Genomic DNA, 27,873 nt, shown 5'->3' with positions numbered 1-27,873 from the left:
GGGTGGCTCTGACATAATGGTTTCTCAAATGGAGACATGAGGTTTTTCGGTGGGTGCCTCCCTCGGGGGGTTTACTGAAGCTGAATTGGGATGCGGCCCTTAATGCATCGTTGAGGACCATGGGAATAGGAGCAGTTTTACGGGATGGAATAGGGAAAGTGATAGCAGCGTTGGCACAAGTTATTCCTCAGGTCCATGACTCGAGTACGACGGAGGCTGTGGCTTTGTGGAGGGCGATTCAGATGTGTAACGATCAAAGTTTTGGTCGTGTCATGTTTGAAGGTGGCTGTCTTACTGTTGTCAATGTTGTGTGCCAAGATTTTCCTTGTTGGAACTAGTATGGTCAGGTCATTGAGTACATTCGTTCTAAACTTCAGGAGTTCAGCTCTTTTGCAGTTAGGCACGTTAAACGTGGAGCAAATAAGGCAGTTCATGTATTAGCTAAAACTGCTTTGAATTAGTCTTTAAACTTTAAGCGGGTGGGGGAGTGTCCTCCCTTTATCCTTCCTATTGTAATTGATGAGAGCTCTTGATTAATTCTATGAATTTCATGTTATCAAAAAAAAAAAAAAAGTCTCAATTATGGTAAAAAAAAAAAAATACAAAAAATTGAATCCCAAAGTATTAAGATATTAGAAGGAAAGAAAGAGAAAAATAAAAAGTTACACTAATGGCACACTAAAGCAGTAATCAATTTTGCAACATAAAATTAACAGATTGACTAAGTTAATTCAATAAAATAATGTTTCGAATAAAAGAAATTATATGTAACTTAACACAAAACATGTCATTCGTTGAAATTAAATGTTTTGGAGTGGAGATGAATTCTACTTCTTCTTGTTTTTTTTTTTTTTTGGAAGTCATTCTACATTTTGTTTGGAAAAACAAATTAAGAGCAAGAAACAATAAAAAAAAAATTTAAATAAAAAATATACACTAAAAATTAAAATTAAAATTATTTAATAAATATTTAAATATAAAAAAAAATCTCACTTAAATTTGTTGCTTAAACCTTACAGTTTTTTTTTTTTTTTTTTTTTTTTTTTTATAGATAAACCTTACAATTTATTTATTGATGGAATATGGTTTCATTTGTGAAATATCAGTTCCTTAAAATTACGAATCATTCATGTTCCCAAACGCCTTTAACCTCTACCAACCACATCACCTTCCGTAGTTCCGTGTACCTTTTTTCCACTACGTGTCGCGTAGCCGCGTGCGCTTTGGCAAAAACAGTGGAGGCGTGATTACGAATTCCATATAACCCGGTCTAAAATCACAGACAAACACCAACAGGCACGCACCACGTAGCCAAAGATATTACACCTAAAATACAAAAATACCCCTAAAAATATTGAAATTTCCTGTGATCCCACGTGTTATTATCTAGTTGGATACTGTCCGAGTTATTCACTGATTGTGCGTAGTAGAAGAAAACTTTAGAAAGAAGCAAGACAAGGTCCCAGAAGTTCCCTATGGTAACAGTGAGTGAGAGAGAGAGAGAGAGAGAGAGAGAGAGACAGCTAGACGTAGAAGAGGGGTATTCTCAAAGGATCCAAAACTCTCTTAAACACGATCTATAAAAAAAAAAAAAAAACTCTCTTAAACACTTGTAAGGAGAAAAAAAGAGGCAGAGAGAATTTTCTCGAGAAAAAAACCCTCTTCCTTTTCCTTCGCGTGAAAATCTTTGCTCCATTGAGGGTGCCGTGACCCCCTTCCACCAGATTTTCCTCTGATCCAAAGCGCAACAATGCTCTCGCTGCAGGGCGATCCGCGGCAGCACCTCAATCAACAGCTCCAATTGGCTCCGTACAAAGCGGAGCCCCGCGATGAGTCGTTCGCTGCTGCTGCTGCTGCTGCTTCTTCTTCTGCGGCCAATCTCAAGCGCTCTCAGGCCTTGGACTCACATGAAGGTAATTTATGTGTACTTTCTTGAATTTTGATTTGGATTTTTGATATTTAGTGTTATAAAATTAGGGTTAGGATCAAGTTGTTCGCTTGATGTTGAGGACGGGGTTTAGTTCTTCTGTGGTTGATTTATTGATTTCGTAGTTTCATAATTAAGTAATTGGCTGCGATTTGTATATTATTTCATAATTTGCTTTTTGTTTCTGGTTGACTCGTGAGAAAATTGTTCCTACGAAAATTTTCCAGAAAATAATTCTTTTCCTCAGTAAGTCTCCCGGACAGTTGATCCTGATTTTAATTTGTTTCTCTTAAGGTTTGAGAAAATTAGTGGTTTAAGAGCTTGAGAGCTTAATTTGTTTGATTAGTTCTTTCTTTTCGTGGACTGCTTTTTGGTTTTTTTCTTTTTTTCTTTGGTAGTGGGAAACGCTTTATTCCTTTGAATGATTTTAGGGTTTATTTTGACCCTATTTTGATATTGAATCTAGATCTGAAGAGCTTCCTCATTATAATAGTGATTTTGTATGGCTTTTGTATACTTTCAGTGTACTTATGGGCGCCATACGCTTTCAACAAGAAAAAGTTGCTTATAAAAAAAAAAATAGTGATTCTGGAGAAGATTTGAATTGACTGATATTTACGTTCAATGCATAGAACCATTCTTCTAACTTTTCACGTTTGTACTTAATCAATTCTGTTTGTAGAATAGAGGGATACAGCTTAAAAGCATGCAGTCAACTTGAATTGAATCAACTAAGCCTCAATCCTAAACAATTGGTGTTTAAATACACAAAATTTAAATTCTGCCTGATTTTATTAGAGTTCTTGCTTTTGTAGTTTTGGAATCTTTGCATGTGATTTGCTTTTCAGTCTATTCATGGAAAAGCCAATCGTTGTGACTGGTGTTATTGAAGAAGGGAATTTCCCATTGGACTCGAGACATCCTAAAAAATCACCGTCAATTGTGGGCATAAAAGAGCAATGTTAATAGATAGTTAATTTTAGATTCCACTCATGTGCTGTGGCTTTTATGCCCTTGATGTTTATCTGAGGAATGTAGATTATTTTCATGTTGTTTCTGTTTTCTCCAAGGTCCCTCACCCCCTCTTCTGAATTGCATTGATGTTCAAACTTTTCATTTGTCCTGTTGCTGAATTTTTTTGTTTTTGTTTTTCCAATCTTCTTCATTATACTGCAGTTGATGAAGGCATGCTCATGGCCCTTGCTCATCAGATGTATAAAGCTGGAAATTTTAAGCAGGCATTGGAACACAGCAATGCTGTTTATGAGAGAAACCCACAGCGTACTGATAATCTTCTTCTGTTGGGTGCAATCCATTATCAGGTTGTTAGAAAAAATTTCAATCTGACTCTTAACTCTCTTAGATTGTATCTTGTTCTTTTTGCCCCTATTAGGTGGCTTCTCTTGTATAACTTCCTGTGTACATGGGCGCCTTATGCTCTCTCTTTCTCTCTCTCTTCCCTTTTCTTTTTATCTCGATTACTTATATAAAAAAACGATTGTATAATCATTCCTTCTTTAGTGCCCTAGATGATGTTGCAAATGTTTCATGAATAGAGAAAGGGCCAATAGTGTGTGTTATGCATCTGATCCTAATATGTCTGCCTTATTCTTTTTTAGTTGCATGATTTTGATATGTGCGTTGCGAAAAATGAAGAAGCTCTTCGAATTGACCCCCGCTTTGCTGAGTGCTATGGAAATATGGCAAATGCTTGGAAGGTATACTTTAAGCATCTTAGATGGTTGCCACTCTTCAAGTATTTAGGCTACAAGGGTCTAATTAATGATACTTTTGTTTTCCTGTAACAGGAGAAAGGAAATATTGATTTTGCAATCCGCTACTATTTGATTGCTATCGAGGTTTGTTAAAGCTGTACCTGTCAACCTAGTAGTCCAATACCTGTCAACCTATTTGTCATTTATATCTTCTATTTGTCTTTCCCTGCATGTTCTTATCAGATATTACACTTGGGTTATAACCTTTCTCAAGCATTGAAAACAAGATAAATGTAGTGATTGCTATTCATTATAATGCATCAGCTGCAGTTGAGGTTCAAAATCATAAGTTACCACTTTTGGACCATCATTACACTAAGTATTGTTGATCTGATTGTTTAGATTTTTTATTTTCTTTTTTAAAACTGTTTATTCTATAAACATTGATCATCTATACGCAGACTGGCAATCTTGGTAAGTTTATTTTTATTTTTTTATTTTTTATGGGCACTGTCTTTTTGTTGAATAGCTTTCTCAAACCAAAGGGGGCCTCTTCTGTTGTAGTTCTGCTGGTTTGGTTCATTTTTTTACACAGACAATTGATCTGTATACTCAGTTTCGTGGTGTTTTAACTCTATTTGATGCCACCTTTCTGGGTTTACTACCAATTGGACTGCTTTTTTCCTTGCCCCACTTTAACATGATTACTATGGCTATTTTATTACATTTTGAGTTTATTGTGTTGATTTTCAACCTCCTTTGCAGCTGTAAGTTAATTATTCATGTACGTTGAATTTCCTAAACTGATTGTCGGGGATCTTTGTTCTGAGTAGGTTGTCATTTGGTTTAAATTCTCGTCTTGCAGCTTCGACCCAATTTTGCTGATGCATGGTCAAATTTAGCAAGTGCATACATGCGGAAAGGAAGATTCAGTGAGGCAGCCCAATGTTGTCGTCAGGCTCTTGCATTGAACCCTCGTTTGGTATGCTCTGTCTCAATTAAAATTTATTATAATCTACCAGATTCTAAGAGATCATTGTGAAATCTCTGTTCATTGGTGCAGGTTGATGCACACAGTAACCTTGGGAATTTGATGAAAGCTCAAGGTTTAGTGCAAGAGGTAGGAATTTGACAGCTTAGCATTTACTCTCTCTCTCTCTCTCACATCAAAATGATCTGTTTGATGCAACTTAATTGGGGTGCTAGAGTTGTTTAGACTGTTCTGAACACTGCATAACTTCTGTAAATGATTCTTGACTATCTAACAAGGAGACATTTTTTTTTTTGTGTGAAATAGCATGAAATGTTTGACACAGCAACCACAAAGCAAAATGCATTGTAACTTGACCACGACTATTTACTTGAATCATTTTTGCTGTCGAAGCCCCATTAGCATGAGGGAGGCATCAAGTTGTTTCTCTAAGTCCGTTGGGGAGTTTTCCTTGTCATTTTCTGATCCTTATAAGTTTTTTCTGTCTATATGCATGTGAGATTAAGTTGTTTCATTATTTATTTGGTTGCTAAAGAGCAAGCGAGGATACTATCCTATAATACGGCGTGCTGAGATTGTGTTAAGTCATTAATTATGCTTTTTGTAGGCATACAACTGCTATGTTGAGGCTCTTCGAATCCAACCAAATTTTGCAATTGCATGGTCCAATCTTGCCGGCCTTTTCATGGAAGCTGGTGATCTTAACAGGGCTCTCCAATATTACAAGGTAAATAATCCAGCTCTCTTTCAATCATGCTTTGTGTGTGTGTGTGTGTGTGTGTGTGTGTGTCTTTATATGTGCCTGTGCATGCATTTGTGTGTGTCTATGCATGTGCATGCATGTATGTATGAGTGATGTCACATATATGTGTATATATTCTGTTGAGGCGTGATGGCACCGTGGAGGATTCATAGGCACATATATAAGTAAGCAAATTAATTATAGACTTGTATTTATTGTATCTGTGTATGCATGTATGCATTGGTAGGCATTCATTTTGTGTCCTCACTTCTCACAGTACATTTTATTGGTATTTTATGTTGGATAGTTCCTCACTGTACATCTTGCTTCTTTAGCTTGTTGATTCATCTTTTCATTTTCAGGAAGCTATAAAGCTCAAACCAACCTTTTCTGATGCCTACCTGAATCTCGGAAATGTATATAAGGTAAGCTAATTGTATTGTGCTAATAAGGTCGGGTAGCTGAAAATGCTCGGTCAGGTAGTCAGAGAAAAACAAGATATTTCTTTTGCCTTTTCCAGGCTCTGGGAATGCCTTCAGAGGCTATAGTATGTTACCAGCGAGCTCTTCAGGTGCGACCAGACTATGTTATGGCCTATGGTGAGTCTTCCAAAACTTCTACATATGTATGAGTGCTTCTGGGTTTTTCACTGTGCAGTTATGCTTTTGAAGTAGGACAACCTTTGTAATTTTCAGTTTGTAGCTCTCTTACCTAATAGTAGGTGGTGGGTTATGATTTTAGAAAACAACTGGAAATGACTTGACAGCAAACGAGTTTTCTAGGTAGGTTTAGAAGGGTTAGTTGTGTCAAAAGCTTGGGAAAAATTTAGGGTTAAGTGTTTCGAAAGGGTAGAGAAAGGGGACTTACAAAAAAAGGGGGTATGAGAAAGGGATATGGTTTGGAATTGAAAGGAAGGAAACAGAGAATCTTGAACCTGTCCCTGGGCGGGAACAATGTGTTTGAATGGTAAAGTCAACAGTAATAAAACTCTAGGAAATTAGGAATACAAGCTTTCCATGAATTAAAGTACTCAATTTTTACTATTGAACTCTGAATTAATTGACTACAATGACATGCTTATATACTCCAGATCTTAAGTTCTGCTAATAGGACTAGAACTCCTACTAAGACTTGTAAATAAACTCCTAATTGAACTGGACCAAAGCCCATAAACTAAAAAAGACTCACCTACTAATAGGGGGAACAAAACCAAGGCCCACAACTGAGGCTCAGAACCAGAAATTACAGAAAAAACAAATATAAAAGAAAATATAACGTTATTGACTTGTTAAACTGTAATGGTCACTTTGTCTCTGGACCAAAAAAGGTTTCTTGCTTTTCTTTTATATTAGTCTTAAGCTTCCAAAGTGGATGTTTCTTCTCAAGCCATGCCCTGGCTGCGTCGGAGTGGGATTACCGGAAGGTAGGGTTCCTCCAATATTATGCTTGGAAGATTTTGTGCCTAAGACTCTAATTTAGTATAAGCACAAATGCAAGGACATTAGGAAGCCGAAGTTGGTTGTGGGTCAAGGAGAGCACGATGATGTGGGCTTTCTTAGGCGGGGGTTTCTCAAGTCGAGCTCGTCCTCTCCTTTTTTGGCAGATCGCGGTGATTCTGAGTCGTCCCACTTCTCTATTTTGTTGCTTAATGTTCCTTCAGTGCTGGATGGTTGTTTCAAAGAAAGATTAGTTGAGTCTGTGGGTGGTGTCCAGCCTTTGTCTCCTTTGGAGTGGTCTCTGTTATGTTCCACGGTGGGGTTTGGTTCCAAGGGGCAAGAGGATAAGATTGTGGCTTTCCTCTTTGCCCTTGATGAGGAGTATATTCGGGAGGACAAGCTTGTGGGTTTAGAGCTTTAGGGGCTTAGGGGTTTGGTTTGTTTTGTGGGATGTTGTTTGGAGTGGGTCGGCGTTGAGGTGTCTTTCTCGTACACTTCGTGTGTACAAGGGGCGCCTTATGCTATTATTTATAAAACTTTTTTTTTTTGATAAGTGCAAATTTTATAAATAATAGGGTAAGGCGGCCCTAGTAATTTATAAAACTTGCATTTACTTAACCAAAAGAAAAAATGTTTCTTCTCAAGCCATGCCCTGGCTATGCTGTGAATTCTCACTCTCAAAAAGAACTTGACTCCACTGAGATAGGAGCTGCACCAAGAATGCCATTAGAAGGCATAATTTATTGAATAAGGCCGCCTTTGACTTCAATGTATGTCTTTACCACATGGTATACTTCTTGTTGCTGTCAACTAACTTGTCCAATCAAGTGCCTACAATTGTTTTCTCACTCCTAATTTTCCTTGCTACTAGAGCTCTCACTAAGGCCTTCCTTATAAACTCTTCTTTCATTTCGTATGCAACTTGAATTAGATCGGTCATGGTGTAAAGTCTACTTGCTGCTAAACCTGAAGACAGATTAGGATTCAATCCATGACGATTACATATAAACCTTCACATCTTCATTCTTTGAATTCCAAATCTCATAGCCAAGGTATAAAATTTGTTGGTTCACTCTTCTACGAATAACTTCCTTGTACCACTTATGAATAGCTATTGTGCTTGTTGCTTGTAATTAGGGTGGTACAAAGTATTGAGTCATAGCAACTCTCCTGTCTTCCCAATATCCAATGGCTGCATATTTGTTGATTTTTTCCCCATCAAGTTCTAGCTGCTATATGGAGTTTAGCTTTTCATAAAGATGAGTTTTCCCTCTCTGGTTCTGGACCGTTTTGCCGGGTCGGGGTTTAATCGAAAACCCTTAGGTTTCCGTGTGGCCCAACTCATGCGCAAACCTAAAGTTTCCCATCCGTCGCCATCCCTGTTGGAGACGACACCGGAGGTGTCTTCTGGGTTGGTTTTGTATCGGCTTCCTCCTGGGGGTTTGGAGGTTACAGTGTTGGGAGCCACAGAGGGCGCGAGTCCAGCTTCGTCGGGTTTTGTTGGGGATTCTTTTAGGTCGGAGCCCTCGTTGGCGGCAGTTACAGGGACGGCCCCGTTTATGTCTTCTTTCGGGGGGTGAGTTGAGCAGTTCCCAGGTGTTTCCGGTGTCTTCTGGCCGGACTCCAGCCTCTAAAGAATTCGGTTTCCCCCCTTCGCCGGCACCGGATCCGGGTTTTTCAGCGGATCTTGCTCCTTTGACTCCTGTCTTTAACTTCACTCCATTGGGGACGCTTCAGATTCCTAAATCTTGTTTTGACCCTCTGTTTCTCGTTGGAGCAGTTGTTTTGGGAGAGAAGCTGTGTTCTCCCCTTCCCGTGGTGGTTTCTAAGCCTTTTTAGTGTTACTACAGGAGGGCGAAGAAACTAAGGGAAGGGCAATTTGTGAGGTGGAATGATGTGCTACTTTCGGATTCCCTGGAAGCCACGAAGATGTCTGTTGGCTATGTTGATAAGAGGGTTGCGATTGCAAAGCCAACAACGGAGAAGGTGGCAAAGCCTCATGCAATGAAGAAGCCAGAGACGCCAGTGAATCAGGGCCTTTTTAGGAAGGGGTTTCTCAACCTTCCCCCGATAGTTTCAGTCCCTCCCGCGTTGCTTCAAAAGGTCAACAATGGCAGGGTGGTAGGTCCTTCATCTCCTCTGAGTGGTTGCTTGAATGGTTTCTCCCAATCCCGAAATTGGCTAGTTGGTTTTGATCATAACGGAGAGATTGTGATGTGGGAGGAGGAAGAAGATGATTATTGGGATGGATTGTCCTTAGATTGGGCGATGGATGGGGATTTTGGGGAGGAGGTCATGGCTATTCAGGATACTATGGAAGAGGAATTCCAGTTGATTGCACGCCAGAAGTCTAAAGGAAAAAAGGAGCTTATGAATTTGCATAGTTCCATCATGGCAACGTGAAAGTTCCCTCTAGGCGTAGGAAAGGCAAGGCACACATGTTGTAGGCTTGTTGTGCCTTGGCGGGTAGTGGGTAGTCTTGTTCTTAGTTGGGCCCTTTTGTAGTTTGTTTTTCGTTTTCTTGGGTCTTGGTGTTGTGGGTTTTTGCGGGTTAGCCTTGGTTGTTCCTGTGTATTTAGGGGCGCCTTACGCTTTCTTTAATAAAGTTTTTTTATCAAAAAAAAGAAAAAAGAAAGGCTTTCCATAATACAACACCAGTCAAAGACTTCCTACAGATTGCTCTCGCATAAAAATCATTAACGTCTAGTTTAGTGCTTCTGTCAGCATCAAAGCCCAGCTTGAAACTGGACTTCTTGTGGAAGATAAGGCTGGGCTGATTTTCTCCCTCAAGGGCATCACCTTGATGCATTAACCCTATGTTTGATTGTGTCTGCTGCGGAGGTTCCTGAACAGTGCTGGTTCTGTGGGAACTTTAAGGAAGAAAAAGGTGCTAGGTTTTCTCCCTTAAGGGTATCACCTTGATGCAAAACCCATCAAAAAGTTGGGAAAAAAAATATAGGGTTAAAGATTTCAAAAAGGATATGAGAAATGGTTTGGGGTTGGAAAGGAAAAAAAGGGAGGGTTGGAAAGGTCACCCTCTTTTGAAAAAGAGGATGTTTCTTCTCTAGCTGTGCAATGGCTGTCCATCAGCTTTTGCACGGTGCAGCTTTAGGTAGCTTTTCAGATATGTCAGATTAGCTTCCCGATGTGCATTTGTAGGATCTAAACTGCATGCCTGTAGTGATTCTTTTGGGTTAATCTTAGTTTCTTCTTGCTGTGTTTAATAAAGGTTTATCCTGGATAAAGTACATTATTTGATTGGAAATGACATAATGAAGGGCATGAGAGAACATTATTGAAGTTTGTATCTTGTTCCAAACATCCAATATATTTAGCTTTAGTTGATATCTTGATACTGATTCATTCATGTTGTATATGATGGTTTCTATGATTTAGTCCTGCATATCTAATTACATTGTTATGTGAAATTACCTTAATCATAGAAATCTAAGCTGTTCCATTGCATGGCTTTAACTTATTTTCCACTGATGATTCATTGCATTAAAACACATGGGGCAGCCAATTTGGCCAGTATATATTACGAGCAAGGCAACCTGGAAATGGCAATTTTCCATTATAAGCAAGCTATCTCTCTTGACTCAGAATTCTTGGAGGCATACAATAATTTGGTTGGTCATCTTGTTTCTTACCATTATACTGGATTCTTTACAGTGAATTTGTATTTTTACTTCCGCTTGTTTCTTTTAATTTAGACCGGTGTTTCTTGTTTTGTTATTTTTTAAGGGTAATGCTTTAAAAGATTCTGGAAGAGTTGAAGAATCAATTCAATGCTATCGTGTAGGTTCATGCTATCCATCCTTTCCTGGTTTACTTTTTGCTAGTTACATTCCATGCTTTTTCCTCATATGATGCTCATAATTCTTGTGTTGTTTTCTGAAGCAATGTCTTGCCCTGCAAGTTAACCATCCTCAAGCACTCACTAACCTTGGGAATATATATATGGAGTGGTAGGTTGCACGCATGTTGTTGAATTCTGATAATTAACTTGAGGTTCTTTTGAGTTCTTTGTGAGATGTGACAAGCATATAAGCTGTCCTAATGGACACTCTGATCACATGCAGGAACATGCTGAGTGCTGCTGCTTCCTGTTATAAAGCAACACTGTCTGTAACAACGGGACTTTCTGCTCCTTTCAACAATTTAGCAATAATATATAAACAGCAGGTAGCGGCATCTCTTCTTGCTCTCTCTCTGTGGTGGATATGCTCTGTTCCCCAGCATCTGTATTCAGATATGTAGATTTTTTAAAATTATTCTCTGTTTGTCCCTTTTAGGAGCTCTCTTGTATACTTCTCGTGTATCAGCGTTGCGGCCCTCTGCACTTATTTTGAATAAATTGCAATTACTTATCAAAAAAAGATATTCATTATCCTGGTTTTACTTGCTTCTTCTCAAGCACAGGGTAATTATGCGGATGCCATATCTTGCTACAATGAAGTCCTCAGGATTGATCCTTTGGCTGCTGATGGACTTGTCAATCGTGGGAACACATACAAGGAGATTGGAAGAGTTAATGAAGCCATTCAAGACTATGTACGGGCTATCAACATCCGGCCTACCATGGCCGAAGCTCATGCAAATCTAGCTTCAGCTTACAAGGACAGGTGCATCGTAGTGATTACTTGAGGAGCTATGGAGCCATTTTGTTGAGTATATAATTATATGTCGGCTTATATTTATGCTACATGGCTTAAAGTTCTGATTTTGAAACTTTACAGTGGACATGTTGAAGCTGCTTTAAAAAGCTACAAGCAAGCACTTGTTCTACGCCCTGACTTTCCAGAAGCAACTTGTAACCTTCTTCACACGTTACAGGTATGTAGAAATATAAAATGGTATATTACAAGGTCAAATTGGTTCCTTTAGTGCGATCAACTCATAATGGTCAATCATGATCGCAAGTCATCTTGAGTTGGAATGTTAAATATTGCATGTCCAACATACCCAAAGGAGATGGGATTTGGCCTTGCAAGTCATTGATATGAAATATCTAGTCATTGCTTTAGTTGGAAGTATGATGCTTTGTGCCCAAAGGGGTTGGGGGAGGGAGGGGTAGGGAAGGACAAATTGCTTCAATACCTATTATTTGCTTTGGTCAGTAAAGTATCAATGCGCATAAGTAGATGAATAGAAGTACCAAAAAATAAAAATAAATAAGAGGTATATACTAGAGAAAATTATTTGATATTTAAGAATATTACATGGGGGAAGTAGTCTGAGTGCAATCCCTCATACACGGGATGTAGATCAGCGATTCATCTTAGGAGAATTCATCATAGGTTGGAATTTTACAAATTGTTAATAACAGTTTCAAAAAGATTTTTATTTAGTCTTGTAGACATCCATATTGGAAAATTTTGTTCTTAATGAAGGCCATACTCTTTTTAAGATAAATCTCTAAATTTTTACAAGTGTTACAATGAATCTACTCCTTGCATGCCACATTTATTTTAATACAATGATGACCGTTATACTTTCTTCTCCCCCCTCCCCCCTTTTGTTGTTGTCAATTGATAATTTAGACAGCGGTGGCGCGTGTAGGCGCGTCCCGCTAGGGTTCCTTTCTCTCTTGACGTGTTGAAGCTCGGACATTGTTCTGTTCAAATTCGTGGAGGTTCTCGGGTGGTCGGTTTTCTCATAGTGCTCTGTTGTTGGTTGTGTTCTGGTCTGGTGTTGGTTCGTCTGGTCTGAGCTTGGCTGGTGGTGGAGCGGGTCTGCACGTGGAGTACCATACGGCTTTGATATGGAGAGGCGTTTCACCGTGGAAGCAAAAAAATTCTTCTTTTCAGTGAGATGATAAGGCAGATTTACATTTGGAGGAAAGGAGGAAGGATTTTGTAGGGTATGTTTATGTGGGTATCGAATGTTACCGTTTGGCTGGTGGATACGGTTGTAGAGGTGCTAGAGTCTCCGGGTAAAGAAGATTTCGGCACGACTTACCATGAGGATGAGAAGGTGCTGATGGTCCGTGGGGGTGGTAACAAGGCCGGTCGCTATCTGGAGGTGGCCGTTTATGCAGAGGGTAGTCGGAAAGGCATCATTTGGCTCCCAGAGGGTCGTGGAGGGTGGGGATGGCGACGGTTTGTGGGATTGCGACAGTTGCTGAAGTTTTTTGAAGCTAAGGGTGGTCACTAGGTTCTGAGGTGCCTTCCCTAAAGGGAAAACAGAAGATGGGTGTTGGTGGGGCTTCTCCGTCTTTCGTAGAGGTGGTGAGGGGAGTGGTTGTCAAGCCTCCAAGGTCAATGGTTTCGAAGGTAGATGAGAGAATGGCGGTGAACTGCTTTGTTTTAGAGGAGCAGTTGTCTGGGTCGTTGGAGAAGAAGCAGAAGCAATTCTGCTTGCTTGGGGACGGCAAATCGAGGAAGAAGAAGAAGAAGTTAGGTCTTATCCGTTTGTGGAAGAAGGTTCTAGACAGTCTTCGGTTCGCTCTAGAGCGGGCTTTAGCTTCTGGGTTCAAGCTTGTTGGGTCGGGTATGAAGTTCAAGTGTGGCAGCTGGGCTAGGCCTAAGCCCACGAGGGTGAGGATGGATCTAGGTTCTCCAAGTGTTGGACTCTGTTCGAATCCTGATTCGATTTCAGCGGTTGTTTTTGGGGCGGATTTGGGTCAAGTGTATTTCGGTAGTTTTGCAGAACGGCAGTCCTTCGCCGGTGGGTGTGCTTTCGCTCTAGTGGTCGATTATCCATCTGCCGAGTTGGCTGTGTCAGAGGTCATGGTTTCACGGGAGCTCGAGAATCAGGTTGGCTCACGGTTCGACTTTCCCCCCATGCCGACTTTGGCGACTTCGTTGTTTGGTTGATTCTCGCAGGTCTGAGGGGCCTTCTCTGGCATCGGTAAGCACTGCTGTTGGGTTTACTTTCCTTTTCATAGTAGAAGCGGTGGTGCTTGCTTGACCCCTCAGCTCTGTCCCGAGGGGCCTTCTCAGCCCTTCTCCGACCCTCTCTCAGGGGTGGCTGAGTTGGGTGAGAGTCTTTGTTCTACCGCTTTGCCTTCGGTTTCGAAACCTTTCCAGAAGTATTACCAGAAGGCAAGGAAAAGCAGATCAGGACTATTGGATAAGAAATTAGTGGCCGAGTCTATGGCAGCAATGAGGCTGCCTGTCAATTTTTCAGCCAAGGAAGCAGTGGCAGTGCTTCTAGAGTTGAACCCAGTAGGAGGGGCAGATTACGTGAAGGGTTGCGTTAAGCCTTCTTCTTCTATGAAGGGATGCCTTCGGCGGGGTTTCTAAACCTGAGTCTGGCTGTGAAAGCTCCTTCTATTCATACCTCGGTTTTAGAGACGGTTGTGTCTTCATCGACACTGAAAGTTAAGGAAGTTGGGGTGCTAGGGTTTCCCTCCTCCTTGGGTAGTTGTGTCACTCCTATTGTTGGCAAGGATGATGATTTCAGGGTAAATGGGTTATCCCAATCTCAGAAGTAGCCAATAGGTTTTGGTTCATCTAGGGAGGTGGTTGTGTGGGAGTAGGGTGATGAGATCTGGGATGGGGAGGAAGGAGATTCCCCTTACCCTTTGGGTGTTCTTCCTCCCAACTTGGCATTGGATTGGGAATTGGATTGTGTTGAGGACGAGGATGCGTCCTTGGCGATTATGGATGCCTTTGAAGAGGACTTATTTCGAAAAGTTAAGGTTGCACGGCCGAAGACCAAAGGGAGGAGGGGAATTTTGAATTTGGTTAGCACCATTAATTATGGTGAGGCAAGCGCGTCATCTCGGCATGGGAAAGGCAAGGCTCACGCGTTGTAGTAGGGCTCACGTGTTGTAGAAGGGTGTGTTTCTTGAGGGTTCGGGTTTGAGGGCTTTTGTTGTTTGAGGGTTTGTTGGGTTTTTTTTCTTTTTGTGGGCTGTTTTGTTTTTCGCTTTCTAGCTAGGTGCTTTCTCTTGTATACTTTCGGTGTACTTAGGGGCGCCTTACGCTTTTAATAAGACAAGTTTATTACTTATAAAAAAAAATATATTTTAATAATTGACACTAGAATTCTCAATATATCTCAGGGATGAGAAATGTACAATTCTCAATTATTTGTCTATGATTCTTTTTTATTTTTTATATATATATAAACCGTAACGCAGGTACACAGGAGAATTAAAAATGGTATGTCACTGCCTTTTTGAAATGATTAAGGATCACAAAAGTAATGTCTAAACCCAAGGATTTAAGGGAAACACTAAGGATCTTGAAACTGAAAAAACCAATTTTCAGTTCTCAATAAGCGGGTCATAATGAGGATTAAAAATAGATTCTAAAGGAGATAGATAAAAAGGTGCTAGGACTGCTAAATAACAAGCTGCCATAAGCTTTGAGTAGAAAAGGGCATTTCTGGTGTAAAACAATCAAGGCATATGTTTGTGCCTCAGAATTGCTTACTACCTTAAGGTGTGAACCTAATTTGTTTATGCATCAAATCTGGTGTCTTGATGTGTTCCCGGAGACTTACGCACTAGGTGGAGGCATGTTGTTAAGTATTGATTGCCTATTACTAATAATGGCTGAATTGATGGGTAATGTACACAAAAATTCATAAATGTATGGAACTTTGCATGAGTAATGCAAGTATGGAATAAAAAATTGGGCTGCAAGTGGTACAGTTTGTGGTTGGGCAGCTGCAAGGGTTTATAGTATACACATTAATATAGTTTTATGTAATCCACGTTTTTTGCCCAAGGATATCTTAGCCGTGGAAATGCAATTTTATGCATTGTGCTGGACAAACTTGTGGAGTTGAGAGTCATCTTTTGTTATTATTCTTTGTTCCCGCATTTGAGATTAAGTGTGAATATTTTCTGTATTTAACATTTTTTCAAAACTGTGAGGAAATAGTAGAATGGCATATCTTAAAGGAATTTGGTACTTCGTATTTCTTTTTCTTTCCCCTCTTTTCTTCCCCCCCCCCCTCCCCCCCTTTTTTGCCGGGGGGGTTATCTTCAAATGAATGTAATACAGTAATAGTGGGGATATGATGGATGGAATGTGCAATGATTGCTGCTCATCTATCATTCAGAATATAATTATAGTTCAATGCAAGATCTTTGGATATTTTTACATTGATTTCAGAGAGTATGACGTGTGAATGTAAAGTCTTGTTGATTTTTGACTTGGTTTACAGTGATAATTCATGATATTTTTTGAACACCTCATTATTTCAATTTATAGGCACAAAGCTCCCTTATGAAGCATAGGAAGTAGAAATATGATGCGAATTTGTGTCTTTGTATCGGGAGGATCTTAAATGGATATACATTCTTTACTAGAACTTTAAATCTCCCTTGTGGATAATAGAATCCAGTTTCAACATATGAGGGAAATTCATTTCTGCTATGTAAGATGCCTTGTTCAAAGGGTTATTAAATTCTGTTTTGTGCAGTGTGTTTGTGACTGGGACGACCGTGAGAGCAAATTTATTGAGGTTGAAGGGATACTCCAGAGACAGATAAAGGTTGCATTTTTCATTTTCCATGCTATTTTGTGATGTGCTGTTTTGTCCTTTGAGTTGATTCATTGTCTGGAATTAAAATTCTGATTGTATTAAACCTTTCCCTTCAGATGTCAGTTATTCCGAGTGTGCAACCTTTCCATGCGATAGCCTATCCCATTGATCCAATGCTTGCACTGGAAATCAGGTAAATTAGATAGCCCTTTTGGAGCTATCTTTTACTTGTAGTCTATCCCATTGATCCAATGCTTGCACTGGAAATCAGGACGATAGAGGAGCTCAAGACCTTTTTTTATTCTCTTTTTACTTGGACAGCTGCATACTTAGCTCCCTTAGTGATTAGCTTTAATGATTTCCTTGTACTTTTTTCTTCTCCTAATTAGGCGTTTTTCTTGTATACTTCGTGTGTATCTGGGTTGCGCTTTTAATTATAATTTGCTTGCTTATATAAAAAAAAAAGATAGCTCTTTTGGATGATTAAAAGGTTATATGGTTACTGACTAATATTGTTTGAATTTTGTATTTTATACCTGCGCCTTTTAAAGTCTGTTTGCACTTAAAAAGAAAAAAAAAACTGTTGTATTTTGTTATATGCTAATTGTCTTATTTCTCTTGTAGCCGTAAATATGCTGCACACTGCTCTCTCATTGCATCCCGCTATAAACTTCCCCCCTTCAACTATCCTGCAACCTTATCCATAAAGGGTGAGGGTAGGAGTGGACGCCTAAGGGTTGGGTATGTTTTGAGATTCATCTCTCTCTCTTTCTCTCTCTCTCTTCCATGATCTTATATATTATTACTATTGGGTTTTCAGATATGTGAGTAGTGACTTTGGCAACCATCCTCTTTCTCACCTCTTGGGCTCAGTATTTGGCATGCATGATAAAGAAAATGTCGAGGTTTGTAAATTTGGTCTTTCTCTGATTTCAATCTAATTTTCTGATTAAACCTTTTCAGTTCATTTTTTATGCCACTTGGGGATTAAGAAATATGTTTATGTTGCAGGTGTTCTGCTATGCATTAAGCCCAGATGATGGCACAGAATGGAGGCAGCGTATTCAGTCAGAAGCAGAGCACTTCATAGATGTGTCATCCATGTCATCTGATATGATTGCCAGGCTGATTAATGAGGATAAAATACAAATCCTTGTCAATCTTAATGGCTATACTAAGGTATCACTTTTTGATATTTGGTAACTTGATGTATAAAATATTTAGAAGTTTGTTACTTTAATCCTATTTCCTTTGATAGATAAGAAGCTGTTTTTTTAAAAGAAAGAAAAAAACTGAAATTAGGCTCAAGATGTTCTGTTGCACCTCATTTTTTGAAAATGTGTTTTATTTTGTTTACCACATTTTGCATTAAGATGAGGTGTGTTTTATTTTGTTTACCACATTTTGCATTATCTGTTATTTTTTTCTTGTTTAGTTGATTCAGATCCCTCTATATCTTGGAATTTTCTGATACTTCTGTATTTTAATTCTGCAGGGGGCAAGAAATGAAATATTTGCCATGCAGCCTGCTCCTATTCAGATTTCTTATATGGGATTCCCTGGAACCACGGGGGCTAGTTATATTCATTATCTGGTCACTGATGAGGTTGGAGACTCAAGTTTTTTTACTCTACTTCGGACTTAAATTTCTTTCTGTTTAAGTTCTCACTCTGGCTTCCACCTTTGCAGTTCGTATCACCTTCTCATTTTTCGCATATTTACTCAGAAAAGCTTGTTCACCTTCCTCATTGTTACTTTGTAAATGATTATAAGCAGGTAAGTCATAGTTACTTTTTTTTTTTTTTTTTTTTTTTTTTTCTTTTTTTTTTTCTGTATATTATTCCCAATCCATGTTATATCTTAGATTCTTCTTTTTGTGTTGCATTTGTTAGAAAAATCTCGATGTACTGGATCCTAACTGCCAAACAAAGAGATCGGATTATGGCTTACCAGAGGACAAATTTATCTTTGCATGTTTCAATCAGCTGTACAAGATGGATCCTGACATTTTCAATGCATGGTAATTTTGGATGAGTTAGTTGTTAGGTGATGTATTGGTGCTAATTCAATTAGGCTACTCAGTTATCTTTTCTTCGTCCAATATAGGTGCAATATTCTCAAGCGTGTCCCCAATAGTGCACTTTGGCTCCTTAGATTCCCAGCTGCTGGCGAAATGAGACTTCGGGCCTGTATGTGTTGTATTTATCTAAATGTTTAGAAATTGTTGTTCCTTTTAATGTGTTACTACCCATTGATGCAAAACATGCATGAAATACATTCACTCTTATTTTAACTTGTTTAATTTGGTATGTCTAGATGCGACTCAACGGGGTGTACAACCAGATCAGATTATTTTCACAGATGTTGCCATGAAACACGAACATATCAGACGCAGTGCTTTAGCAGATCTGTTCCTTGACACGTATAATTCTATTAACTTGTCGTTTTCTCTTGAATTGGCAGATGGGCAATGTGTTCTCTTGCTCTCTCTCTCTCTCTTTTTTCCCTTTCATCTTCTTTTATTACCTTAGTGCACAATTAGATCTATGAGATCCAGCTGATGGCAATGATATTTGGGTTTTGTTCTGTGTAGACCATTATGCAATGCACATACAACAGGCACTGATGTTCTATGGGCTGGTCTTCCTATGGTGACCCTTCCCCTTGAGAAAATGGCGACCAGAGTTGCTGGTTCACTGTGTCTGGCCACTGGTGTTGGAGAGGAGATGATTGTTAGCAGGTAGGTAATTATGTTATGTTCTTTAACTCAAAATGTAGGTGTGTGGTCAGAACATGGTGTATCTCTTTCTTTCTTTCTTTCTTTTTTATCTGATAAGTAATAGCATAGGGTCCATATCCTTGTGACTATCATCTCTGCCTTCTGAGGTTTACAATTGGATTTTCTATTCTTTCCATCTCATATGCTTTCTTTGTGGAGGGTCTTGGTGGCACTTTTTATTCATTGTATGCAATTGAGGGAAGTGAAATTTTAGCTGCTGTTGGTTAATTCCATGGATCTCTCGGAATGTAATAGTAATGGGATACAAAAAGAAGTATCTTTGAAAGGCTCGTTTTTTTAAGGGCTGTGGTTGACTTGCATGCCTTTCGTTTTCAGCTGGGCTGGCAGTGCTATCCTTAGTTGACTGGCATGTGTTGTGCATCTTTTGTTTGGCTTTGTTTAAGAGTAAAAGTTGCTTATTGCTCTTTTTTTTTTTTCCCCTCTCAATCGCTGGTTGGTTTCTTTTCATCCCCACCAAAATATCCAAAAGTATGAAAGAATATGAAGAGAAGGCAGTCTCACTTGCGCTACATCGCCCAAAGCTCCAGGAGCTCACCAACAGACTTAAAGCAGCTCGTTTGACTTGCCCTCTGTTTGACACAGCACGCTGGGTGAGTTTATTAGTACCAAATTCTACTTATTTAATATAAAGTTCAATTTTTTTATTTTTTATATTACTATTAATAAAAACCATATTCAGGAAGCAGATCACCTTTTGAAATCTTCATGTCTAGAGTATCTGGCACTACATTAGCTACTAAAAACATATTAGAGTATTGGATAAGTCTTCTAAAAGTGTTTTCTATTTTGTGTAATATGTTTGAAAAATGTTTATAAAAAAAAACTCGAGTGTCTGGATGTAATATTGAAAATAATTTTTCAAAACATAAAGAAACAAAACAAAAAGGAAAAATTATTGAATCACTACCTGAGTTCCAATGCCTTTTAATCGCTCTAGTGTCTGTTTTTACTTAACTCGTCCCCATTATTAAATCGATCCTTTCATCCTATTTCATAGGATTCCGTCATTTGGTTTTTGATAGTCAGTAGAAATTTACAATTATACTCATTTCAAAAAAAAAAAAAGAAAAGGGAATCAGGGACGGGGAGCTTGGAACTTTTTTTTTTTTTTTTTTTTTTATTATTATTTCTTCACTTGGACTGCTGCGTTCCTAGCTTCCTTAGTGATTAACTTTCATGATTTTCTTGTCCTTTTTTATTTTCTGTCTTAGAAGCTCCTCTTGTATACTTCATGTGTACTTGACTGCGCTTTGGATTTTTTAATGATATTTTGCTTGCTTATAAAAAAAAAGGGTGTTAAGGACCTTTTTGCTCTCTGTTGTTTCAAATTTTTATTTTTTGCTTCCTGTGCTTCATTTTTTTTTATCATAGATGGTACCCGTGCTATGAGAAAAGACAGAGATGATACTTTTGTCCAATTTTTCGTCCAAAACTAACAGATTTTTACGTCATCTACATGTAACACCTAAAATTGCGACACTTGTCCCCAAATGCCACATAAAGTCACCACATCAGCGTTGACGTGGTTGCTACATATTTTTTTAAAAAATAAAAAATAAAAAATAAAAAATCCCTCTTTGGGCAAGATGGGAGTGGCCAAACCACCCCCAAGGGCCAAAATGGGGGTGGCGGTCAAAACCCACTTTTTATTTTCTTCCTCTTTCCTCTCTTTGGCCCTTTGGGGTGGTCAAATCACCCCTGTGGCCCATGAGGGGTGGTCGGTGGCCAAGCCAAACCCCCCCTCCCCCTTTTTTCTTCACTTTAGCCCTTGGGGGTGGCCGAAACACCCCCATGGGACACGAGGGTGGTTCGGCCACCCCCATTCTAGCCCTTATTTTTTTTAATTTTTTTTTTTAAAAAAATGTGGTAATCACGTCAGTGCTAATGTAGCAACTTACGTGGCATGTAGGAATGGGTATCGCAATTTAAGTGTGTTATGTGTCGATGACGCGAAAATTCGTTAGTTTTGGACGGAAGTACTATTTTCATCTTTTCTCGTAGCACACGTACCATATGTGATAAAAAAAAATAAAGCATGTGGAGCAAAAAATAAAAATTTGAAACCTCATGGGCTTGTAACGTATTTAACCAAAAAAAAGGGATGAGGGGGTGGCCGTGAGCTAGTCCCATTGATAGAGTGCTGGCTTGCAAGAAAGACTAAACCATGATTTCAAAGGTGTTTTTTACTCTTTTTTTTTTTTTTTTTTGAGTACTCCTATGGTCCTTGAGTTTTTACAACTTTATTTTTTAGTCACTGAGTTTCAATTTGTATCAAAGATGGTACTTCAATCTTAGGAAAAGACCGAATTGGTACTTCGGTTAAGTTTTCCGTTCAAAAACTAACGGCTCACCATGTGTCAACCTCATATGTTGACACGTGGCATTATATAAAAAAATTAAAAATCTTTAAAAATCAATTAAAAAAATATATATTAAAAATTAAAAAAAAAATTGAAAAAGTAAAAACACAAGGGGGTGGTTGGCCGGTTTGGGGTTGGTCGAACCCCTTGACAAAAAAATTTAAAAAATAAAATAAAATAAAGATCAGTTTTGGCCGAACCACCCCCTTGACAAAAAAATAAAAAAATAAAGATCGGTTTTGGCCCTTGGGGTGGTCCGAGGTGGCTGGACCACCACCAAGGACCAAACCCTCCAAATTTTGTTTTTTCCGTTTTGCCCTTGGGGTGGTCGAACCACCCCCATAGCCTATGGGCAAACCACCCTCAAGGGCAAAACCGATCTTGCCTTTTTTTTTTTTTTTTCTTCTTGTCCAGGGGGTGGTTTGGCCAGCTACCCTTTTTTTTTTTTTTTTTATTTGAATTATTTTTTTAATTAATTTTTAAAGATTTTAAAATTTTTATATAGTGCCACGTGTCAACCTCTGAGGTTGACATGTAGCGGATCTTTAGTTTTTGGACGGAAAACTTAACCAAGGTACCAATTCGGTCTTTTCCTAAAATAGAGGTACCATCTGTGATGCAATTTGAAACTCAGGGACTAAAAAATAAAGTTGTGAAAACTCAGAGACTAAAAAGGTGTTTAACCCTTTTTTAAAAAAAATAAAAAATAAACTGTGTGTGATTGTAGAACATTGTTTAATATGAAGGTAGGGAGAAAGCTTTCTAAAAGTGTACTGTGTTTTGTCTTTTAAAAAATGTTACGTTGTGTACTTTGAAAACGAAAACTGGAAAGTATTTTTCTGTTGGGCCACATCTGAAAACTTGTTTGGTTAAGTAGTCTGAAAAGTGTTTTCAGCATATAAAAAGTGAAAACCCTTTCTGAGAGGACAACCAAACACGCTCTATCATTTACATAATTGCGTTACTTGTTATTTTTATTATGCTCGAGTTATGGATGCTAGTGACCTAACGTGAATGCAATTTTAACAACAACAAAAAAAAAAAAAATCCAGGTTAGGAATCTGGAGCGAGCCTATTTCAAGATGTGGAATCTGTACTGCTCTGGCCAACATCCTCAGCCGTTTAAAGTAAGAGAGAATGATGCAGAATTTCCTTGTGATAGATAGGAGCCGAGATTGGGAAACGGGATTGTACATAAATCAAAGAGTACATTTGAGATTATTCTAGGTTACTGTCGGTTGGTTGTCCAAATGTCAGCTGAGATGTGTTGCATCTTCCAAGTGGTTATCTTGATGGTGATGTTCATTCTTGGCTTTCACTAACAAAAGGATCAGAGGTTCTTGTTCAGGTGGGCTTAACCTTAATTGAGTATGTGAAATATGATAATGTTATCATGCATTTATCCTACCCCTTTGCAGTGCTGTTCATTGATGAAGGACGCGTATCACTTTTCCCTAAGAGGGCTGTTTGCTGCATAGGTACAGCGTGTCAAGATCTGATGCGATGCAACTGAATTTGCATTTGTGGTACTTGTCCCACCAAAGTTAAAAGTAAAGAGCAAGGGGTGGGTTAGGGAGCGTGGGTGTTATGTTTAAATGTTGCGTGATCGCAAGCGCGAGCGCAGGGTTTCTTGTATGAGAAATCCTTGAATTATCCTTCCATTGAGGCCTGGGATTTTTTTGAATTATCTTACGATCCTTTTCTTACATAGTTTCCTCTTTCATTGCCCAAGTAATGCCGGAAGGAATCTTTTGTCCATTCTTTGATCATTTGAAGGTGATGTGGCTTTTAAAATTACCATTGTTTTGAAATTTAATAGTGGTTCATTTCAAATTCAATGATAATTTTAAAACTCACGGGGACAAAAGTCTTCATTCTAGCTTTAGTTTTTATTACCCATATGCCCATCACATTCAGTTACATGAGCACGTAACAATTACTATCGGAGTTAGTCATGTCTCACATTACTTTCAAGGACAAGGGTTTAAAGGGGGAAGGATTATTATGTGACTCACATGAATGTGAGAAGCAAGGGCTGCACGGGAAGCTTCCAACATGACTAATGTAAAGATAAGAAGAAGCTACCATCTCATTGTTATATGAAATCTTATTAGGATTATGATTATTTATTATTAGAATTAGAGTTATATATTATGAGTATCAAGGATGGCATGTATTGTCGGTGGTTGTGGTTTCGTAGTCTCATAGAAATGTCCAAAGTGGTTGAGCATGTATTTGGGTGAGTTCGACTCCTGAAATAAGAATCTTCAATTTTATTAGTATTAGTAGTTTTTAGTCCTGTTGTTGTCCTAATGAGAGATGGGTTATGTTTTAGTTGGACTTTTAAGGGAATACCTGCGGTTTTTACTGTTTAGGCCTCTCTTGTGTGGCTCATAGCAGGCAAGTGTTATGGTCATGCCTAGATAGAATTGCTATAGTTAGTATCTCCTACTTGCCTTTTTTTTTAATGGAAAAAAAAAATGTATAGGTATGTTATTCAGTTATTCTTTAGAATTCTATTTTTTTTTTTGCAAGCCTATATAAAAGAGAGACGATAGGTATTATTTCAAATGATTGTCATATTTGCATGGATTCTTAAGATTCCCCGAGTTATCTTACCATAGAGGCTTAGGGTTCGAATTATTTTGTCACCCTATTCTTCCTTAGTTTTCTCTTCCACTACACATATTGTGAAGCACGTAAGGCGCACACATGGATTACTGCATTCACATATGAGGCATGCAGACGCAAAGTAGTCACAATCTCGAAATTGTCTCAGGGATAATGCCTTTCATGACAATTATGATAATGGGATGGGAATATGGCCCATCAATATGCCAGTATTCTTTTTGCAAAAAGCTGCTCTACTATGGTAAAGTCTCGGCTCAAGTGACAATAGTCACATTGAACCCTCCAATATGTTCAAAGCTCTCGAAATGATCTTCCAGCCAGGTAGAAGTCACAAAATTTCGTTTCCATCTAGAATGGTATTAAGTTTTCTTGTATTTCGATTGTTTTATTTGATATTGATGTGTCTGTCGACTGTCATTAATGGTGTGACTTTTTTAATTTGACGTGGTTGTCAAGTGTATGCAAAAATAAGTGCTGACTTGGAGGTTTAACGATATATATGGACGATAGGAACCACAGGAATCGGTAAGACAATTTTGATACCTTAAGGATTTATCTATTGCAAATACAAAACACAAGGATCAAATCAATACTTTTTCCTTTCATTTTTTAGAAGGACTTTTGAGCACCCAATTTACCAAAAATACAATTAGGAGTAGATTTGAGCTAGTTGGTTGGCTCGATTTACAAAAGAGTTTGAGGGATTGAGAACCGATGCAATTTCAAGGAATTGTAGGGGGCATATAGTTCTAAAGAATTGCAAGGCCTACAATTCAAAAGATTCAGGCCGGCCTTGGTTGGTCTTGGGATTGAGATCCCCAGCAATCTCAAAGAAATTGCCCATTCACAATTTTTTTAATCTACGCCGTCCATTTAAAATAATGGCTCTTAACAACACACCTCATCAATCCGCATTCCAAGTTTCAATTAATCTCATCAGCGATCTATACTTTCTCAATCCCCTAGTTTTTTTCAGCCCTTTCTCCCAAATACGGATTAGAATCCACGGCAATCTCAAAGAAATTGCTGGATCCCAATTTTAATAATTCAGGCCGTTCGTTACAAGAACGGCATGGAATATGCCACATGTAAAAAGTATTGGATTTCAAAAATTGAACCCAGCCTCTTGGTTTCGGACAAAAATCACTCAGTTTCTCTTTTATCTCTCTATCTCTCGTTGTCCCTCCCTCTCTCTCCATTTTCTCCCTTTCAAAAAGTATAACTTTCTTTGAAGCTTAAGAGAGTTTACACCAAAGCAGTATCCCTTCGTTTACAGAAAGAGCAACGCCATAATCAATCACAGAGGTAAGCAAGCTTTTCTCTCTTTGGTTTCCTTTTGATCTGATTTTTTAGCCGACCATTTTTCTTGTTACAGAACTACGTACCGATTCTCCTTTTTCGCTGACCGGGTCTGCTCAGTTTCTCTTAACCCCTGAAAGCGATTCGTCAAGATATGAACGGCAATTGCTACAAATAGATTGACTTGAAGCTTGGGTCATTATAAGTTTTGCACAACTACAATCAACATGTTTAATCAAACCAGCTACTAGAACCTGGAAAAGCCATAAATGTTGCTTTTTTATCATACCATTTGAAAAGGAGTGGCACAGTTCGGTCATCAAACACAATGGCAAAAAGAGACCCAAACAGAGTTTATAGCAAGCAAACCCATTAAACTTTTGAAAAAAAAAAAAGATAAAAGAAATGAATTCGGAGACGAAGAGGGAATTTTGACAAAGACGAACAAGAAGAAGACAATGAGGTTGAAAAGAATAACACTGGGAGGGCCTTCAAAATTTCAGAGAATGGGAGAGAATCTAAAAAATGTTAATCCATAAACCAAAATTTAGATCGAAAGGAAACCATTGAGGAAAAAAAGAAAGAGAGAAACCTTCCTATGTGGATTGAAGAAAATGAAGAAGAAAACCTTTTAGAGTGAAAAGAGTTTTTGATTGTTGCAAACTTGCGGTCCGAATCAATTGCATAAGATGAAGAAAAGGAGAAGGAGAAGAATGAGAATGAGAGAGAGAGAGAGATGCAGATTGCACACTGTATTTGGGGGATTGAGATCCCCGTTGATCTCAAAGAAATTGCCCATTCACAAGTTTTTAAATCTACGCCGTCCATTTAAAATAACAGTTCTTAATTACAATACACTTCATCAATCTGTGTCCCAAGTCCCAACCTCACCAGCGATCCATGCTTTCTCAATCTCCTAGTTTCTTTCGCCTCTTCCTCCCAAATATAGTATGCATCTCTCTCTCTCTCTCTCTCTCTCTCTCATTTTCATTCTTTAAATTTTAGCTCAAGAATTTACTTTAATTTTTAATTTTATCTATCACTTTTAAAAAGACTTCCTACATCGATCAAACTCTCCAAATCTTTCTCTATTTCAACTAAATATTAATTTTCGTCTAACAAACTTTAATACTAACCACTTTATTATGCATTTATTAATACTACTGATTACATGTGCAAACATAAATTACACACGCTAACACCACGTACACCACCAAGAAAAAAAAAACGAAGAAAAAATCAGAATAAGAGTACTGCACCACCAAGTGATCACAGACCATTCACCATTCCGGCCAACCCAAACATTAGAACCTAATAGGAACAATTTTTGGTGCAGCGGGCGTGGAAGGCCCAAAGTTGAGCAGCTCTTTGGAGTGGACCCAGGGCTTCACCACCACCACAGACTCGAAGATCTTCGTCACCCCACTCTGCGTGGCCGAGATCTTCAGGTAGTACTTGATCCCCGACACCACCTGACTCTGCGCCTCCACCACCTCCACAAACGTCAGCTCTCGGCCACCGTCGCCGTTGCCACGGTGCCTCAGGCTCCGGTTGTACTCATGCACCGAGAACCTCCCCAGCTTCTGCACCTCCTCGTTCGTCTTCACGTCTTTTACCTCCGTCCTCCCTCCCACCATTCCGTCATAACCGTACGCCGATAGAAAGACGAGGGAGAAGAGGGTGACCGTCGCCAATTTCCCTGCCGGTGACCTTATCATCGCCATCTCGGCTCTTCGATCAGGTAACCAACCCTTTTATTCTTTATTTAGTTTTTGTTTGGTTTTTTAATTGGTATGCGTTTTTTCGCGTGTTTGTTGTGGATGAGTATGAAAATGTTGGGGGGTACTTGGGTTATATAAATGAGAGGAGGAGTCGTTTGGACACGCAAAACAAAGAGCTAGCAACGCAAACGGCGTGCCGCGTATTTGAAAGATGGCGGAAAACGACGAGAGAAGCTCTGACGGGATTCTCTCTTGTTTTGGGTTGTTTTCCTTCTCAGTCTGTGTCCCAGCTGGCCTTTCCGGATCCTTATCGCCTCGGGTTTTGGTATGCTGCCTGTGTCTGTTGCAAGAGTGATTGATTGGGTTTTGTCTTCAAGCATTTGTGAATGGGAGGAACGGACACGCAGGGCAGATGTGCCACATTCATGCATGACTGCATGTTGGCAAGCTAGCTGCCAAGTTACCACCACTTTCTTTCTGAAAGGAAATGGGGCTCTCTGTCCACGCGCGACGACTTGTCAATCGCCTTTTACATATTCTCTCACGTAACAAAAAAAAAAAAAATTATCTTTCGACTCATTTGTAAAAAGAATAATTAAAAAAAAAAAAAAAAAAAAAACTTTTAGATACGCATGAGTTAAGGAAGCTTATCCCGTTATTCGTAGTGCGCGCAGTGGAATTATTTCTGGAGAGCTCCTCCACTCCTCTTCGGCTCTTCCCATCCCAGCATAATTAAGTGGGGAGAAAAAGTCGAGCTTTTATTTAATTTTGTTCCTCCAAAAGAATGAATTCCATGGACCTTTATTT

General features: G+C 38.9%; 2 protein-coding genes across 3 annotated transcripts; one reads left to right on the top strand and one right to left on the bottom strand.

The window, feature by feature from the left end:
• Window positions 1-1,504: 1,504 nt before the first annotated feature.
• Window positions 1,505-23,300, top strand: LOC133871447 (probable UDP-N-acetylglucosamine--peptide N-acetylglucosaminyltransferase SEC). Of its 2 annotated transcripts, XR_009900857.1 has the most exons (29): window positions 1,505-1,913; window positions 3,104-3,249; window positions 3,547-3,645; window positions 3,736-3,786; window positions 4,508-4,624; window positions 4,706-4,762; window positions 5,241-5,360; window positions 5,738-5,800; window positions 5,896-5,974; window positions 10,331-10,440; window positions 10,556-10,609; window positions 10,712-10,779; window positions 10,894-10,996; window positions 11,234-11,436; window positions 11,551-11,647; window positions 16,193-16,264; window positions 16,372-16,448; window positions 16,880-16,996; window positions 17,076-17,160; window positions 17,267-17,434; window positions 17,751-17,861; window positions 17,945-18,031; window positions 18,148-18,275; window positions 18,362-18,444; window positions 18,572-18,677; window positions 18,849-18,995; window positions 19,525-19,645; window positions 22,468-22,763; window positions 22,834-23,300. XR_009900857.1 is itself a non-coding variant. In XM_062308898.1 (28 exons), exons 1-28 carry the CDS (start codon window positions 1,751-1,753, stop codon window positions 22,579-22,581), a joined length of 2,946 nt encoding a protein of 981 aa, XP_062164882.1. In that variant the 5' UTR covers window positions 1,505-1,750; the 3' UTR covers window positions 22,582-22,822. The 2 variants fall into 2 exon arrangements, 1 of the variants encoding a protein (XP_062164882.1); XM_062308898.1 differs by lacking the exon at window positions 22,834-23,300 and having other exon boundaries at window positions 22,468-22,822.
• A 3,153-nt stretch (window positions 23,301-26,453) lies between these two features.
• On the bottom strand, window positions 26,454-27,184 carry LOC133858491 (cysteine proteinase inhibitor B). Its single transcript, XM_062293965.1, has one exon. It carries the CDS (start codon window positions 27,067-27,069, stop codon window positions 26,650-26,652), a length of 420 nt encoding a protein of 139 aa, XP_062149949.1. The 5' UTR covers window positions 27,070-27,184; the 3' UTR covers window positions 26,454-26,649.
• Window positions 27,185-27,873: the final 689 nt, after the last annotated feature.

This window comes from Alnus glutinosa, chromosome 1 (genome assembly GCF_958979055.1).
Source record: "Alnus glutinosa chromosome 1, dhAlnGlut1.1, whole genome shotgun sequence".
NCBI classification, from domain to species: Eukaryota; Viridiplantae; Streptophyta; class Magnoliopsida; order Fagales; family Betulaceae; genus Alnus; species Alnus glutinosa.
Note: the sequence above shows the minus strand (reverse complement) of the source record. Positions and strands in the feature narration are given on the sequence as shown.

Excerpts from the sequence above, each read along its gene's own strand:
- LOC133871447 (XM_062308898.1), top strand. The coding sequence starts at position 1,751 with ATGCTCTCGCTGCAGGGCGATCCGCGGCAGCACCTCAATCAACAGCTC. Across the intron at positions 10,441-10,555 it reads TGGAGGCATACAATAATTTG|GGTAATGCTTTAAAAGATTC; the intron begins GTTGGTCATCTT and ends TTATTTTTTAAG. Across the intron at positions 17,435-17,750 it reads ATCTTAATGGCTATACTAAG|GGGGCAAGAAATGAAATATT; the intron begins GTATCACTTTTT and ends TTAATTCTGCAG.
- LOC133858491 (XM_062293965.1), bottom strand. The coding sequence starts at position 27,069 with ATGGCGATGATAAGGTCACCGGCAGGGAAATTGGCGACGGTCACCCTC.